A 19,536-nucleotide genomic window follows, 5' to 3' on the forward strand; every position below is an offset into this window, starting at 1 on the left:
TTTAGTTCCAGCTTAAAATAGGGAGGTTTGTAAATTCAGGTTTGTGGTTTATCATTATGTGTAAACTCAGCACCTATGACCCATTCAGCATTCTTCCTTTTCTTGTGCCATATCCATTATCGGATGTTGGCAATCCTATGATCATTCAGTATACCTTGGTTAAATCAAAGCATTGAAAAGGCCTGTGATGATCTCAGATTTTAGTCACTGGATCACATCTGAATGTAATATTCCTTTGTATTATATCCCCTACTTAAAAAGGAAAGGAATTGGTAAAAAGTCTTGAAACATTAATGCAGAAATATCTGTTTGAAAGCCATGCTGTGGTAACAACAACACAAGGAAGTTTTTCTGCAACTGTCATGAAATTAAAGAATCAGATTAAAATGACATCAAAAATCCTTTTAAAATGTGAGTCATATTAAATTGGAGTCAAAAGAAAAATATTAATTATTCAGACTTATCATCCAAAGGCTTTCCCTTCTAATTTGCCCAAAAATTAATAAAAGTAAAAGAAGAAAGATATTTTTGAGGTGGTAGAATTTTTAGCATTTTTCACAGCTTCTCTCCTGAGCTTAGAAAAAAAACAGTCTATATCTGTATTTAGAAAAAAAGAAAAAGAAAACCAAAACAATGGGATCTCAGAGTGAACAACATTGAATATGTAACTGATAAGGCTTGTATAATGGGAATAATTTATTAAAACTTGTTTCCATTTTGCTAAGGAGCAAAATATACAAAGCAGGTTTTGAGTATGGCTAAACCAATTGTAATTGGCAAATGATTTCCTATTAGCAGGTGACTTTCAGTATGATGCAATCATGTATATATGTAACAATGGCCTTTGGGGTATTTGTAGAAGTATATGCAATGGTGAAATTCAGTATTTTTATCCTTCCTATCGATTTAATTTTATTTATAGGTTTTCAAATAGAAAAAGTATTTTAATTTAATATTATTTATTGCACAGAAAAAAATAAAATATTCTAAGGAAAACAGAAAAACAAAGAAAAGAAAAGAGAACATGCTAACCAAACATTTTAGAAAAAAATATAAAACCTAAAGATGACCTAGGTAAAAAGAAGTGATAAGCCCAACTCAAGTATGATAAAGTTGCATGTACAGTTATCATTCATATATTATTTTAGATGGTTATAGTTTGGTGAAGTTTGAGAATCCTAAAACATCAGTTAATTGTTTAAGGATTCATACCAAGAAATTTTGATTCTCTACTTTCTCTTTAATGCCTGAAGTAGACATAATTAATATTTTTCCCAAAATAGCATAGAAAGATTACTTTCCCTTTGATTTCCCTGTTCTTTTGTAGAAAAAAAAAATCTTCTTTTAAAAAGAAATTGTTTTTAGCAATGGGGTGTGAAAGTTGTAATGTAAATATAACAAGGAAAAATCTGTACTGTTAGGCATCTATCAAAAGAGTTTGAAAAGAAACATGTAAGCATTTGAAATATGTGGCAAATTAGTATATATGCTTGTGATCTATTAATTGCAATCTGAATAAAGAAGGAATTCTAGAAATAACACTAATGTGTAATAAGAAAAAAGTTAGACTGAGAAAATTGCTAAGAGTCAAAATTGAGCAGTGGATACACCGTCAAAGTCATCAATACCTGGTCAATATGTATGAAACAAAATAGTTCTGGAAATAACAGGACAAAAGCAGAACTGGACAGTTTGGATCAAAAGATAGAAAACTAATGTCTATTTACTATGCATTATATCCTTTTAATATTGATAGATTGTACCTGCCCTACAAAAATGGAAGCAGAAGTTCCAATTAAAACAAACTGTTGAAGAAGAAAAACATGTATTAGTTGGTTATGTAAATGACAGTCAAGAACTAAGCTAAAAATTGAAACTTACTGAAGATACATGATAGAAAACATGAATATTAAAATAACTTAATAAAAACACAAATAGAATTTTGGCAAGGAAAAGCACATCTTGGTCAATTTCTCCAAAAGATCAAGGAGAAAGTGGATAAAGATAAAACTGGCAATGGCTTACAACTGAAATATTTGCAAAAAAAATGTTAACAAAAACAAAGGTTTGATTTTGGCTACTCAAGAACTAATGCAATCAAAACCATAAATTAAAATATCATCAAATGATTCAAAGTGCATATTGTGCAAAGAAACAGAAGAAATATTACATCAAATGTTGAGATTTTTCAGCATCATATAAACATTAAAAATGTAACAGAATCACTGAAATTATTCATTGGAAAAGTGAACAGCAAATTATCATGTGTCAGTAAAGAAAAATTGGTAAGAACACAGAGTTGAAAAAAGTAATTTCCAATATTGTATGATTTTTCAATACAAATTGATGAAGTCTTAGTTTATAACATATTCAGCTGTGACGGAAAAAAAGAAAACATGGATAAAAATTTGGCAATATCAGGGGATAGTAGAATATAAAACAAAGAATTGGAGAAGATTACAAAGTATCAAGTTCTGAAAATGAAAGTTGAAAGGTTTCAAGATGTTTGCTGCCATCATATAATAACCACATTATAGAGGCAGAACATTTAAAGGATCATCTTTTCTCCATCATTTCTGCTTGTCCTAGAAAACCTGACCAAGTGGACACATTTTGTGTCCCATTTTTTAATCAATGTCATCTAATAGGACCTAAGAAGTATGCTTTCTTTTTTGTAGTGCCTGCCCTTTGGAGTAGCATCACCCCGGAGATTTGAACTGCCCCATCATGCAAGGTTTCAGATTATTTCTAAAAAGTTGACCTGCATATAAACCTCAACCATTTTTATGCAGGTTCCTAGTTTATGCAGAAGTCAATGAACCGTATATGTGAAGACTTTCAACCTATATTTAATGATGCTAAACATGTAACAGGAATCTCTTCAGTTATATCTGTAGAGATGGAGTTTGCTTGGAGTAAAACACTTGAATAGAAATTATGACAAAAGTGCCTGAGGTGCAGTCATATGACCACAAGAGAGGGACAGTTCAGTGGTGGGATTCAAAAATTTTTACTACTGGTTCTGTGGGCGTGGCTTGGTGAGCATGGCATGACTTAGTGGGCACGGCAGAGGAAGGATACTGTAAAATCTCCATTCTCTCCCCACTCCAGGGGAAGGATACTGCAAAATCCCCATTCCCTCCCTGCTCCTGGGGAAGGATACTGTAAAATCCCATTCCTCCCCACCCCACTAACCTGCTTTCCAGCTCCGTTCACCTATGAAGGGCAACAAAAGAAGACCCAGCCAATCAGCTGGGACTCAGGAGGCAGAGAATAGATGGGGGTGGGGCCAGTCAGAGGTGGTACTTGCCAGTTCTCCAAACTACTCAAAATTTCCACTACCAGTTCTCCAGAACTGGTCAGAACCTGCTGAATACCACCTGAGGACAATTGTTGGAACTATGACACTGGGTTTCAAGTACCTCCAGGGAGACCATAACTTCAAATGGTTACTAAGCAATTAATCATAAATTTGATGACTACCCCTACCTCTACCTTTGATAACTACCTTTATATAAAAATAATAAAGGTGGGATACAAATAAATAAATTAATAAAGAAACAAAATAAGTGTGTGGACCTGTCATAAGTCCCTTTCATAAGCACTATGGTAACTTTTGGTCAGTAAATAAATGATCGTAAGTCAATAACTTATTGTGCTTTTTGCACATTCTTCTCTCTTCTGAGGTAGTGAAAGACTAGTAACTTCTTTCCATTTATAATAGCAATAGCATTTAGACTTATATACTGCTTTACAGTGCTTTACAGCCCTCTCTAAGTGGCTTACAAAGTCAGCATATTTACCCCAACAATCTGGGTCCTCATTGTATGGACCTTGGAAGGATGGAAGGATGGAAGGCTGAGTCAACTTTGAGCCTGGTGAGATTCAAACCACCAAAATTTAGGCAGCCAACAGTCAGAAGAAGTAGCCCGCAGTACTAACCACTATGCTGCCATGGCTCTTAACAATGCACTTAATCAAAAACTGCTTCTCCAAAGGAGGTCTATTCTTTCTGTGATTTCTTTTTGCCCATCTTCTACCATTCCTGAATAAACTGGGGAAATATCTGGTCTTATTGTGAAGCCTTATAGTCTTCAGATATGGGATAACATTTCCAGTTTCAACCATTAATTACCAGTGCCGCTAAAATGAAATATTAGAAGTTGGTATAAAATGTCAAGATGTATTATGTTACTCTTTGTAAAATGTGTATCTAACATAAAGTCCCATGATAATTGCTAAAGAACCTAGAAAACAAGTCAAGATTAATTCTTTTTCATTTCAGGAATTTGGATGAAATAAAAAATGAAACTCTCTATCATGAAATTAAATAAGGTGGGATGGGCTGAAACAATTTAAAGAGGGGTGGGAAAGAAAGGCGATATTTAATATCAGTATCTGGAAGGTACTTTCTTACCTTACCAATTTCCATTATTTCAATATACTATTCCTTCCATGGTAGTCAAATAATCTGCAGGCAAGATGAATTCATTCTGGGGGAAAAAAAGTATGCATGCAAGTTTCCCATTATACGATGCAATCCCTGTTTAATCTAGGAGGAAACTGGCTAGCAGGATTTTCTGTCATTTCTGTGTTTCTGGAACTTTAAAAATAATGAAAAAGAAGAAAACATTGATAAAGAAATTAATTCTTTTTTCCATAATCATTTGGGAATCAACTCATGACTACTTACCCCAAAACCCAAATATTCACCCAATTAAAAAATAAGGAATGGACATTTTGATCAGTCCTTGAAAAGCAAAAAATGTCTTCTGAAGCAGTTCAAAGTTTAGTGACCACAACTCTGTTGTTAGGGGAAGGAGTTGTCCATCAAGCCACAACTGTGTTTACTTCAGCTTTTCTCTGCTTTACAGACCTGTGAAGGTCGTGAATGCAAGGATTGGTTCTAAAGTGCAAGGATTGAAAGGAATGCAAGGATTGGTTCTACTTTTTCATCACCATCATAAATGCAAACAATCACTAAACAAGTTGCCAAACAGTGACTACCTGTACCCTTTATGTGTATATGTGCATTTATAAATTTAACGAAAATGCAAATAATTTTCTTTTCAGTTAAGTCAGCTGAAATGAAAAGTATATGCGGCGGATATTTATATGCAGCTGATCCCATTTTATTTCAAATAGTGAATTTCCTGAATTTATTATAAGGTTCAGTATATTACAAACACACATGCAGACAATATGATTGATCTACTCATTTGAGCTACTGCAATACCCTACGTATCCCTCAAATGAATATAAAACTATCTTCCTTTTTTCTTTATTATTAGTAGAATCTGTTTTGTGCCTTTAGTCTTTTTCATACTTGAACTTGTATTCATGACAAACTAGTCATGTTTAAATGAGAAAGAGGTGGGACTTTATCCAGAATTTTTTTTTAAAAAAAATACAGTGAACATGTTTGTCAACCTTAATGTGCATCATTAGTAAAGCAAGCATTCCTTTCAAATAAGATAATAATTAAGCCTCAATTTATTTGTTCTCTGCCATAGAATTTTAATTGTAAAAAAAATACGTTGTTGCATCCTTAGTTTCTTTAATGATATACTGTAAATTTTATATTCTTTAATCTGGTATGGGTTTCTTTTTCTTTTTCTCGTGTTAACTATTTTTTTTCCCTTGACTTCAAAAAATATCTGTTAGCATTAACACTTTATTTGTGAAAATTGCATTAGCTTATGAATGGTATGCAATTGATTCATGTAATGCAGAACATATTTCATTAATTATAATTGAAACCCAGGCAGAGAGCTCATAAATGGTTCTTTATTTCATATGTGTGTGTGTGTGTGTGTGTGTGTGTGTGTATGTATGTATGTATGTATGTATGTATGTATGTATATTAAAATTTTGAGTGCAAATTTTCAGGATTAAAATGCAATTTTTTGAAGTGGCACATTTTTATTTTTATTTCCTTTTTTCTTTTCTCTCTCTCATGCATGCTGCCTGGAAACTGTTTTTCTTGTTCTTAGCAGTAATAGGTAGGCAACAGGTGACTACCCGAAACCCACCCAGCCTCATGAGCACAGGTGACTATCAGTACAGGAAAGGAACTGTCATAAAAATGCAAACATTTTGACAGTTACTGGATTGTTATGTCATATATCGTCTGCATGTTGAAACATGTACGCTCTCATTTATCATTCTCATTTGTTTAATAGCATATTTCTTAATAATTTTACACTCTGCCAGCATCAGTGCAGTTTGAATATCTGCAGAAAGCAGTTAAATAATACTTTCATCCAGAATGACACTCCATTGCCAAACTAGCCTTAAAGTTTCAGATATAATACTGGGAGGTAGTGATCTTCGGATTATTTATCTCAATATTTTCCTAATAAACAAAGCAAGTTGGTAGCAGTATTTCTTTTAAAAAAATGAGAATCAAAAAAAGATATAGGAAAAAAAATCAAGTCAGAAAAAAAAGAATTAGAATAGTGTTAAGTATCTTTTGAGATGGGCTGTCAGGATAGAAAATATTACACTTGTCAGAAAACAAGCAGTTTAATTTTTGAGTTGATATACACAGCATGTTTAATTTGGCTCCTTCATGAATTTTGTCAAAATACCACAAAATGGAATCCAAGGAAGTCTAAAATTATATACATATATACATATAATTTTATATTATTTATAATTTTATAACAAAGATGAGCTATGTTCAGTTAAATAAATGGAGTTAGCTTAAGTTTGCTATCTTTGAAATTGGTTCCAAGCATCAATTTCTTTTTGATGCTAATGAAAGCAAGCAAGAAAATTATGTTAGCATTGTTTTATTCCAAATAGAAGGAAGAATGTACACTCAGTTTTGCTTTGTAAAAGGTTCTTTGACTCCCCTCATAATACAGGAGGATGTTATTTTTTCTATTCATTCCTCTTTCTGAATAAGAAATGCATACAGTTGCATAATACAAATTCGGGAAAGGGTTATAATATATTTGCCATTTATTCATATTAAGGAGAGTGTTTTGGTTGGTAATGGAAAATTTCTCTATCACATTTTCCAGCATGTTGAACCTTTGAGGAATTGTATGAACAAGCTAATAAAGCCAATATATATTTATCCAATGAAAATATGGGCAAAAATTATCTTTCTGTTTTCCCTCAATATTCACTGTAACATGATTAGGATTGCGGTACTTGTAATAATATCAGAGTATTATTTGTAGTTGTACAAAATATGAGGGCTGGTTTGATGTAATAGTTACGCTACCACAATACAGAATAGTAGATCATGACTTCTAGTACAGCCTTAAGCACAAAGCCAGTTGGTTGACTGTGGGTCAGGCATGCCTTCTCAGCCATATGAAGAAGACAAAAGCAAATCATTTTCAAAAATGATTTCAAGAGACTAAAGGGACTTGTTTAGGCAGTTTCTAGAAGTAAAGTTTGATATAAAGACAACATAATCGAAATCAGAAAGAAACTTTCAGGTGGGAACATGAAAGGAAAACAGCTATTTTTTCCCCTGGAAGCCTGGAAAAACTTAACATCTGAGGACAATTACTAAATAGCAATCCAAATTTGGGTTTGGAAGGCAATATGCTACTACATTATTTGTTTTTAGGCAGAATTTTAATGTTTCTTCTTGATATGCTCCTACAAGCATTTGTTGTAAAATAGAAAAAGAACCCAGTAAAATAGGACATCCATTAATCTCTCTGAGTGCACATTGAGATAAAGCCGCAACAGATATCATCACAACTTGTAATTTGCTAATGGCAATATGTATAGGAAATAATAGCCTCTAGAACAAAAAGAAAGGCAGATTTACCCACTCTTCAATATATGAATAGCTATATAACATCAAAAATCTGTTCTTTTAAATAATATTTAATTTATTAGGATTTCTTCTTTGTATTATTAAAACAACTATGTTGTTTATAAAATATTCTATTTTCACTTAGGTCAAATCTATTATTTGCTATTTGTCTTTTCATGTACTTGGACACTATTCATTTGACAAGTTCTTTCTTTGTTCTGTTTTCACACAATTTTGGTGCATTACTTCCTAGGTTAGATTGACTGTGCATAATCACTCCAAAATATATACTGAAATCTAGATTTATTTCTTGACATGATCAACTTGAGGAAATAACAATAGTTATATTCAGTATAATAAATACTTAAATTTGACATGCTAGTTCAGTTTATAAGAGAAACTTCTTTAAAAGAATTATCATAATGTTTTAAAATGTTCTTGTGCATTTTGAGAGTTCATAATCATTGAACTGAAACTTTTCTTAATATTAAGTTTCAGCTGTAAGTATTAAAGAAATGTTTGAAACAATCACCAGAAGATTCAGAAATAACAAACACTTTACATAAATGTAAAAATGACCTAGAGAATATTTCCTTTATTATATAAAGTAGGACAAATGAAAAGGATAGTTTGCAATAAATCACTTATCCAAAATGGCTATACATTTTGCAGAGATTTGTTCAGTTTATTGCAACCTATATGAAGAAAAGGAAGAAGCATTGTAATGAAGGAATATTACACTCTGATCCTTGAGGAAAAAATAACTGTTTCAACAGAACAATATAAAGTACAAGTTTCAATTATCTCTGGTTATTTCAAAAGGTTATAATTAATATATTACAGCTATCCAGTGTCTTTAAAGCTAAGCTTCCAAATTCATGATAAGACCATACTCCTGTTAATAAACCACCCTCAGCTTTTGTGAGTACTTATTCTGATTCTGTTATTATCATCTTTAATACATCACTACATTTTGCATATATTTGCTAAATAATACATGCAATATAATAAACTTTTAATAACAATGCTTTGAAAATACAGTTTTTGAAGAAGGAAGATTTATTTACACTGGTCATGACTCTTATGTGAGCACTTTTGGAAAATATGGAATTGGGGATAATTTTGCAACCAGGAAACAGTCACACAGAATCAGAACTGCCTCGTGTTATCTATTTCATGCCCATCTTTTTGTTTTGCAAGTAAGAAAACAACCTGATTTAAATTTATTAAACTAACAACATGGTTAAGGGCATGGTTAAGGGATTTATCTCAGTGATGAATCTATGTTTCTATAATAGCAAAGAAATCTGTATAGTAAACTTTTTAAAATCTTTGACTAAAAGTTATTCTTTTTAGAAATTTCTCTGTCCAGTTAACAGAATTTGAGAAGGCTCAGGTACTGTTTCATTTCACTGTAGATCTACAAATTCCATCTCTGCTTTGTATATTTGTTAACTATTTTTGTGTATAAAATAAACATTTTCCACTTGAATTGGTAGAGTGACATGTGTTTCTATACAAATAAAATGTTATAGGGAAAGACATTTCCTTTTGACTCCAGGAATTATGACATTTTTTTATACAGATAGATTAGATTATGTCCAATAATTTACCATAACAGAAAAGTATATATCATTATATCATGAAATAATAGTGTTTCCTGCTGTTAAATTGTTCCTTGTGTTAAATAATTTCCTAATAGTTAAATAGAATTTGATTAGTTGCAATTTAAGTCTATTTTCCCATGATTTGATTTTAGAAATGTTGAAAAATAGGTCATATCTTGACCAACCTTATAGTAACATATTTGAAAAATGTTGTTGCATCAAGGCTAAACATATTTGTTGAGGTAATTCCCCATTAGGAGAATGAGCGCATATAGGGAGACGTATTTGAGAGTAGTGTTTGAATAATACACATACAGCACACAGAAACACTGTACAGTAAATGTACAGTAAATGTAAAGGTTTTTACTTCCAGAAACGTTAAGAAAGTCCAAACAAGCAATCCAAAATTATTCACAGGTAAATCAGTCAGTTTTTCAATCCAGGGATAATCCAAATATCAAAGTCCAGTGTCAAAAAACAGTTCAGTAATAGACTTACATTAAATCCAGTAATATCAGTCAATTAGAAGAAATGGAGCAATGGCAATATTTTCCAACAGAAGGAAACCGAGATAGAGACACACTCTCTTTTGAGATTAAGACTAAGACAACCTAGGTTTCTGGCTCCATCTTATGGCTGTTTGAGAAACCACACCCAATTGCATGCTCTTGCATTCCCTTAAAGAGACAGTATAAAAATGTCTATCCTGGTTTATATTTTTAACCCAAATACATGTTAGGACTTATGTTCCTAACAATATTCAATTCTTTTAATCTCACAATAAAATGTTGCTCAAGATGGCAAGTATTGCAAGCATATTGTCCCCAACAAGATGGAAGGTTGAGTCAACCTTGAACCGATCGGGCACTCCAACTACTGCATTGTAACCACTGCACCACCACAGCCTTCTGCAGTTAAATATTATTGTAGTATTTTTTTTCACAAGTATTATTAAGAAACCAAGAATCCTTCATGAACATATTCCAGGATAATGTTGCAAAATCCAGTCTGGGTCATTCACTGAGACCAGAGGTTTGGGCTTGGGCTTGACAGCACAAGGAAAAAAGTCCAAAAGCTCAGTAGTATAAACCTCTTGTACTGGTTACTGACCCAGATTGGATCTTGCAAGAATACCTAATTTTATACCTATGAATCTGATCTCTTTTCCTTAAAGGAAAAATATCACATCTGTATTAATTTATTTTCAACCCATTTCATAAACTTATTGAAATCATGTTATCATAATTTCTGTTTTTAGCATATTAGTTGTCCCTCCCATTTTTTTGTCAACTGTACTGCAAACTTAAGAAGCATTCAGAATTGGTTGCAATTATTTCTAAGTATAGGTATTTAGAACTAAAGATAAGGCTTAGTAGCATGCAGTCCATGCAGATACTGTTTTATTAAAAACTTGTTTTTAATATGAGAAAACTCACATGATAAAGTGGTAGGCACCAAGGCATTATCAATGAAACATGAAATTTGTATATAGCCAGATATATAATTTTTAGAAAATATAACTTAAAGCATTAATTACTTTGGGCTTGAAGTCTAAAAAAGTTTAAGAAATTGAAAGTATAAGAATCTTGTGCTCAATTTTCTCACCGTGTTTCTGAAGAAATCTGGGATGGTAAATGCTAATAAAAAAAGCAATATTCTGACACAAAGTCCTCTACAATTAAATTTATTGAACGTTAAAAAGATTAGATTACCAAAATCTTGACAACTGAAAGTTCTCACTTTAGTTAATCAGCTTTCAGTTTATCTCTAAATTCATTAGAGTAGGCATTTTAATTGTCTTCATTAAAACTGTCTGATGAGGAGGTGGCTAACCATTTTCCTGATAATAGAGGAGCTGCACATATACTGAGCTAGTAATTTTTTTACAAACTATTATTCATTTTATCGGGCTTTGAAAACTCTAAATCTTGTATTCGTCATAAGGGAGTTTTGTGGCAAAGTTAGTATTTGTTCAATGCTGAAAATATTAGGTGCCTCAGAATCAATGAACCCCTAATCTTTAAATGATGAAACAGGGCTTATAATTGAGTTCACATACACATTCACACAGACATCACATACTTACATATATGCACTCATATGCTACCCCCTTTGCATTTTATTAACTTGCTTTTTCCATGAAAAAGCTTCATTGTAAAATAGCTATCTTCTCAAAAAGTTCAGTTAGAATAGAATAACAGAGTTGGAAGGGACCTTTGGGGTCTTCTAGTTCAACCCCTTGTTCAGGCAGGAAGTCCAATACTATTTCAGACAAATGGTTGTCCAATCTCTTCTTAAAAACTTCCAATGTTGGAGCATCACAACTTCTGGTAGCAAGTTTTTTCACTGATTAATTATTCTTTCAGGAAATTTCTCTTTACTTCTAGGTTGTTTGTCTCCTTGATTCATTTTCATCCATTGCTTCTTGTCCTGCCCTCAGATGCTTGGAGAATAGCTTGACTCCCAGCTAAAGTCCTACAAAATTTATTTCACATTTTTGTAGCTTAATTTCTGAACATAATGCTACTGAATTGCCAGTTGTATTCAGGTCCTGAAAAGACAAAGAGAGAGATGAAGAAAGAAAGAGGTTGAAAGCTCCAGAAAGCTGGTAAAGCCAGCATCTTGATAAAATATGGAGAAAGTTTTTTGTAAGAATCACTTGTTAGCTTTGTATGTTAGACTGGTGTGTTTTGAGGTTTTATTAATATCAGTTATAAAATAGGTTTATGGCTCTTAATCTTTCCCCCTACCACCTCAAGACATAGCTTTTCTGGAGTGATACGATTGTTGACATGAGGAAAGGGGCATTGTTTGCTAGATTTCAGAAAATATTCCATGTTATAACAAAGCATTATACTATACATCAAGACTGTGTAATACTTTTGTTTTGTAGGGGGGAAAAGTACTTTGAAATTTGCCTTTTCTCCATATTATTCTGCAGCTAGATAGGAAAGCTGTCTGAACTTGGAAAAAAATGCAGTTGTGGTAAACCACTGCTGACAGTAGCTTCATGATCACCTCTGCATGATCTGAAATACCTTTTTCTGTTTACCTTTTTACCTTTAGTGGTGCACAGCTAGGGCTTCAGACCTAAAGGGAAAAATAGAAACCCAATGAAATGAATCAGTTAAAAATGTAGCTTTTTTAAAAAATGGAAAGTCTATTATAAAATTGTTCCAATACAAACAGTTTTAAAATTCTACCTTCTATTGACACCATGATGCAGATTTTTGTATATAATTGATAAATGCTATAGACAAACACAATATTTTTCCAGTTTTAAATGTTTAGCTGTTGATAAATTATGACATCTGACAGGATACACATCTACAGTTAACTGAAGAACTTGGATAATTTATGTGTAACATCTTAGTTAATTTATCTATGGCAGTAACTATTGAAGACTTTAGCTAATAGAAAATTAATTTTAGAAATTATTGGGGACTATTTGTATCATACTCTGTACTCCAGCCATTATTTTACTCCTCCCAGATAGTTTAGAAGATGAGTCATTAGGAAAGTCATATGAAAACCTATCTAAGTTCCTCAGCCTTACCAGTCTCCTTTATTTATGTTTTTATTGATTATGTGCCATCAGGTTGGTGTCAACTCTCAGATAGATTTCCTCTATGATCATCTGTCCTTAACATGGTCCTTCAAACATTCCAAATCCTCCTTTACCAATTGCCACTAAGTCTACGCACCTTGATGCTGGTCATCCTTTTCTTCTCTTTCTACTTTATAGTAGAATAAAATATTGGCATAAAATATTATAGCAACTTAGTCTTCATATTATTAATTAAAAGAGCTGAATAATTCTATTGATGTGGAGGAATTTTGACTGTTGCTCTGAATTTGATATCCCCATCCAACTCTTTGCAGAATAAATAAATGTTTGTTGTAGATTGGCTAAGGTGTTTAAGACAGTAGTATTTGTGCATTGATATTTAATTGCTGGGATTCTAATTTGTTGAGAGTCTCTTGCTTCTGGTGGCTTATAAATAAATAAACAAATACCATAGCTGATCATTTATTTAGATCATCTACAACAATAACAATCACACACACATGCACATGTATACACCAATACACTCAGACATAGACAAACACAGACATGCACACACACTTTTCAAGAAAGACAAGCAGGGAAAACAGATAGAATTTCACTGTACTCTGATATGAAATGCACAATCTATCTTGCACTAATTGTTTATGTAGTAGTCACTGAGAATCAACTTCTTATATTTATTCCCCTAATTTTTTATATAGACTATGTGTACCTTGCAATAAGGAATGCAGCTTCATGCACATACTGAATAATGTTTTTCGACTGTAACCAGACAACTGAAAACTCTTCAAAATCTTCTGATGGTGTTCAATCTATATTCTTAGCAAACTGTATTCACCAAATACAACCTGCTTTACTTGATTTGGTTTGAGTGCCTCCAGAGATTAAAGATCCAATTTTACCAATTTCATTTGAGTGTTATCTGGTTTATTGGAAGCCCTTAAGGGCATGAAAAATGCCACTGCTATTACAATATGCTTCTGGACAATTGCAGCAGTTGAATGATATAGATCCTATTCAGATGGTCCCTTAATTGCTACATGCTGGAGGCAGTAATCCATAAAGTATAAGCTCTTAAAATGCTGTTCTACTAGTCATTGGGGATACTGGACAGAGCACAACAGTTATTGAAATTTCTGGCAGGAAGTCATAGCTAGGCATATTATCCTGGTTTGCTTCATTTAGCAAATGGAGCAAAAATATTTTTGCTGACTGAAAGTGAGCGATGCATATTTAGAATAGCTATCAATGTTGTAAAATATGAGCACAGCTATATTTGCACTTTGAGCTCTTCCCACTTTTCAGTTATAAAGCTTTGGCAATTAAAATGGTATTATGCTATTGGTGATGCAGCCATCAAAGCTCCAGAAATATGAGACAAAGGGTCTTCTCAATTAATCTTAATACTCTTGTGTAAGATATATAATAATTTTCTTATAAAGAACTGGAAAGTTCACTCTGCTTTCCCAGGTTAGAAAGTGAGAGATTGTGAATGCAAGTCCGTCTTAACCAGCTGGATGACCTTGGACTAGGCATTCTCTCTCAGACCAGTTCACCTCACAGCGTTGTTGTTGTGAGGAAAATAAAAGCTGTGTTCGGTATATTGAGATATTTGTAAAAGTGATAAAAGTAGGATAATAATAAAATAAAATAAAATAATAATATTAAATAAATACTTGAACTAATGGTGGTGATTATCCTTTTTTTTTTACTTGACATACTTTTCCGACATCTGACATCTTCATTAGACATAAAAAAGTGGTTGATCGAATAACAGCAAATCCCACTTTCTCCTACCCTGCCCCATCTTCCCTACTTGTTATTGAATTTTAATGGTTGCTTTTATTTATTTTTTAATGTGGATAGGTATTTATGATTGTAAACTTCCAAGAGTTACCCTGTGGTAAGATGGGTGGCCAATAAGAATAATACATAAATAAAATAAACAAATAAAATAAAAAAGAATGGAATACAAAATTACACTGTGTGGTAATACATGATAAATTTAAATGGGATTATGTTTGCAATTTAGTCTGTATATCAATGAATCTCTACATATTGTTGGAATGGAGAAACTATTTTTCTCATACTTGGGTTAAAGATACATCTCCATTATGGCCATATACAGGTTTGGCTTTTTGTTGCATTTAAGCAGTTGTTGAAATCTGATTTACCTGGGATTTTTCAACAATGCTTTTATTTTCTCCTTTTCTACAACTTCTTAAGGAGCTTCTACACAGAATTCCAACATGGTGGAACCAGAAAAACAGGTTGATAATACGGTGAAAATGGCTGGAGTTATAGCTGGTCTTCTGATGTTTGTAATTATCCTTTTGGGAGCAATGCTTACAATCAAAAGGAGGTATGTTTCTAAGATCTCTACATTGCCTTGATTTGGGAATGTTTATTATTGCTGTTAACTTTTGTTTAAATATTTAGTGTTTTACTGATGGATATTTTATGCTTATTTGGGAATACAAAGAATGAGACAGAGGTTTTTCCTCTTTTCATGGAATTTTATATACATGGCTAAAGGGAAGTCTCTTCTCTGCACTGGGATCTTATTCTGACTATATGTTGTGTGGCTGTGATGTATGTATATTTTCCTTCAGCCATTTGATGGAATAATGAATTGTGATTTATTTATTACTATCTTGGTGAGTGTGGGAAACATGCAGAACTTTTTGATATTTATTTACCACAGGGATAAATATATGGGTGTTTAAGTATATAAAAACCAATTTTAAGTCCTGAGGGCTCAATACATTGTGTCATATCCATAATATATATTGTTGTTGTTTATAAAATCATTCTTTCTCCAAGAAAAGTCTGGGATTTGTAACCTGCCAGTCTGGGAAAGAAAAAGTTGTCTGTAACAAAATGTACAAATTTTCACTAAATTACACTTCCCAAGATTATTTGGTTGAAGATATAATTACTAAAACATTACAATAACAACAATAACAACAATAACAATTATTATTATTAGTAGTAGTAGTGTATTACCTGAGCAAGTCATTTCACTTAGCTTTAAAAAGAAAAGTAGCTTCTCACAGGTTGATTATACTTCTACCCCCTCAGCTGTTCAATAGTGTACAAATATGTACACAATTTTATTAACATTACATGTTTACATTTTTCAAACTGGAATAATTCATTAGAAGAGCATCATATTCAAATTGTGTATGTTGGGTATGTGTGTACTTAAAGACTGATAAATATGCAGTTTATGTGTGATGATGTTGCTTGTCTGCTATTGTTATTGCAAGCTATGACATGTGAGGGTTGCTTCCAAAAACTCCCTTTCTATTCTTTTTTGAAGGAGCGGTGCTGTAGATCCAAGGTGATTATTAATCTGCTAAGTGTGGCTTGACTGTGCATGCTCAAAATGACAGCCATTTCCTCTGGACCATCCACTCAGATGAACAAACTTATTAAAATTTGCTTGAAAAAGAAGGGCTGTATGAGGGATTTGTTTTGGTTCATATGACCACCACTTTACAAAATTGTTGCTGGCATGTATTAGAAAAAAAGTTTTGAAATGGGCCATCTTTTTTTGCATCTGTATATGCTTTCTATGTGAACCACTGGCTATCACACTTTGAACCAGCATAGCATGCTGAATTTCCTTGCTCTCATTTTATGATCACCATACCTACTACATACTGTGATTTAGTCAATCAGTTTCCTTTGCAGTTTCTAGCATCAAGGAAGCATTTTTGTATTGATTATATACAAAAACTACTTCTATTTCAGCATAGTTAAAGAAACCCAGAGAATACCAATCTGTGCCTATGATTGTCATGGGAATCTGCTCATACCAATAGATTCATTTTTCTTTTTTAGTTGTGTTTAATAACTGAACTCCTTTAAGTTTAGAACTACAGTACAATTTTCTTTATATGTGCTATAATTATAGATAAGTATAATTTATTGTATGTTCTATAATAAATGGTACAGGGGGAGGGAACCTTCTTGTTCCCTAAAAATGTTTTCTTAGAATTAAATCTATGTTATAGCAAAGACAAGCAGTCCATCAAAAAACTTGCATAAAATAAATTCTACTATACTAAACGCCAGTTCCCATTTGTCTCTATAAATCTTGACAATGCTTATTTATTTATTTATATTTGTCAATTGCTTATAAGATAATAGGTATAAGTATATACATACTTATGAATACATGAAAAAGGTATATATAAGAAAAATAAAGAAACAATAGGACAGGGACGATAGGCACATTGGTTTGCTTATGCTTGCCCTCCTACAGACCTCTTAGGAAAGGGGTGAGGTCAATAGTAAACAGTCTAAGGTTAAGGTTTTGGGGGAAGAAATCACAGAGTCAGGTAGAGTATTCCAGACATTGACCACTGTGTTGCTGAAGTCATATTTCCTGCAATCAAGTTTGGTGCAGTTAACCTTGAGTATTGTGTGCTCTTGTGTTGTTATGGTTGAAGCTGAAGTATTCATTGACAGGTAAGTCATTGCAATGTATGATTTTATATACCATACAAGATCAGACCGAAGACAGCGTAATTCAAGGTTTTCTAGGTCTAGAATTTCAAGGCTGGTGGCATAAGGTATTCTACAACGAGTAGAGGAGTGGAGAACTCTTCTTGTAAAATATTTCTGGACTTTCTCAACTGTGCTAATATCAGATACGTAATGTAGGTTCCAGACTGATGAGCTGTATTGGAGTATTGGTCTAGCAAATGTTTTGTATGCCCTAGTAGTAGTATGATATTACCAGAGAAAAAGCTACATAGGATTAGGTTAACTCTTAATGCCTTTTTGGCTATGTAGTTACAGTGGGCTTTAGCACTTAGATCATTAGAGATGAGTATTCCAAGGTCCTTTACAGATCATCAGCAAGGTCTTGACTATTCAGCTTGTATTTTATTTTCTGATTTTTTTTGCCAGTATGTAAGACAGAGCATTTATTTGTTGAGATTTGAAGTTGCCATTTTTTTGACCATTCTGATACATAGTCAGGATCTTTTTGAATGGTAGCAGTATTGTCTGTGGTATTGAACACTACATCATCAGTGAAGAGAATGCAGTTGCTCTTAATATGATCACAGAAGTCATTTATGTAGAGTATGAAGAGAGTTGGTCCTAGAACACTGCCTTGGGGGACACCACTATTGACAGGTACAGAATTTGATACGACACTCCCAATTTTGACCATTTGTTGTCTGTTTCACATGAATGCTTCTATCCAGTTATGCAGTTGTGTAGTCCATATGTTTTTTCAGTGTAAGAGTTGCAGATTACAGGATAGTTTTTTCCTGAAACCAAATTGTTTATTGGAGAGTAGGTTCTTTGTCTCTAAGTGGAGGATAATGGATTGGTTAATAATTGATTCCATGACTTTACAGGTGATGCAGCATAAGGAGATTGGTCTGTAATTTTGAACTAGGCTGGGGTCTCCCTTTTGGAAGATGGGGATGACTGTGGCTTGTGACCATAGGTTTGGCAAGGAGCTGGTCCTGAAAGATTTTTCAAAGATTATGCTTAGAGATTCTGCTATGGAAGTGGATAGTTTTTTTAAGAAGTAGGCACATATTCAGTCTGGTCCAATAGATAGAGATGGTTTTAGATCTTTTTCAACATTGTCTTCTGTAAAATCAATACTGGGCATGATCCATTGCTGTTTACAAATACTGAGCCAAAGAATGTGTTAAAGAGGTTGGCTTTAATGGTGTCGTCGTTGCAGTCTTTACCATTAGGTCCTATCAGGGCTGGGATGGACCTTGAGTCTTTTAGTTTGTTGTTTACAAAATTGTAAAAAGCGCAGGTGGAATTGGTGCGTAGAAAGGTTTCCTCTTGTTTAATGTGATAATTGGTGCATTCAGTTTTTATCTGGTGGCATAAATTTTTTTATCAGCTTTTCAAGTTGGCAATGTGACCAGATTTGTTGTTCCTCCAGAGTGATCTCTTTTGGGATTGAAGTTTCCTTATTGTTATGGGTAATCTGTTTTTTTTTTTGGGGGGTGGAGTTATTATTGGTACATATAGTTTAATGATACTTTTGACTTCAAGCAACCTACAAATATAGCTTATAGATAAACATTCAAATTTTGTAAAAATATATCCTCCATACATTTTTGCACTTGAGTTTAAATTCAGTTCAATGAATTAAATACTATACATTTTGCCACCTCTTTTGTAGTTTTTCTTGCTGAAAATGGCGGGGGGGGGGATAGCCCTCTGTAGAGGTATGTGAAATTACTGAATTTGAACCCTTTAAAATTTTGAACCATTTCATTTTTAATTCAAACATTATTTAATGTGTGAACCATCTATTTGACAACAAAACAGCTGTTTGATGATTTTGGAAGGATTTTAAACTTAACATAGCTGGTTTGCACACAAAGCTCTTTAAAATTGGACATTTACTCTTGGATTGACCATTTTGGATTGGAAACAGTTTGAACTTACATGATGCTATTCATCTGTAGCTTCTTGCATTAAATAGAAACAAATTAGCAAATTTTATACAACTAAGCTAAATTTGAGGGCATTGTTCATAGACTTGTTTTTTTCTCCACTAATTCCAATAAAATATAACTGAAGCA

General features: G+C 32.9%; 1 protein-coding gene across 2 annotated transcripts in view; it reads left to right on the forward strand.

Annotated features, from left to right (window-relative positions):
• PTPRT (protein tyrosine phosphatase receptor type T) overlaps positions 1 to 19,536 on the forward strand; it is a 678,367-nt gene that overhangs the window by 560,899 nt on the left and 97,932 nt on the right. The window contains exons 14-15 of one of the 2 annotated variants that reach the window (XM_087929083.1): positions 5,994 to 6,050; positions 15,185 to 15,320. In XM_087929083.1, the coding sequence (XP_087785209.1) occupies positions 5,994 to 6,050; positions 15,185 to 15,320 (193 nt within the window). The remainder of the gene's footprint in view (positions 1 to 5,993; positions 6,051 to 15,184; positions 15,321 to 19,536) is intronic. The other variant, XM_087929084.1, reaches the window with a different exon arrangement.

Source organism: Pseudonaja textilis, chromosome 3 (assembly GCF_049901715.1).
Source record: "Pseudonaja textilis isolate UNSWEBS1 chromosome 3, rPseTex1.2, whole genome shotgun sequence".
NCBI lineage: Eukaryota > Metazoa > Chordata > Lepidosauria > Squamata > Elapidae > Pseudonaja > Pseudonaja textilis.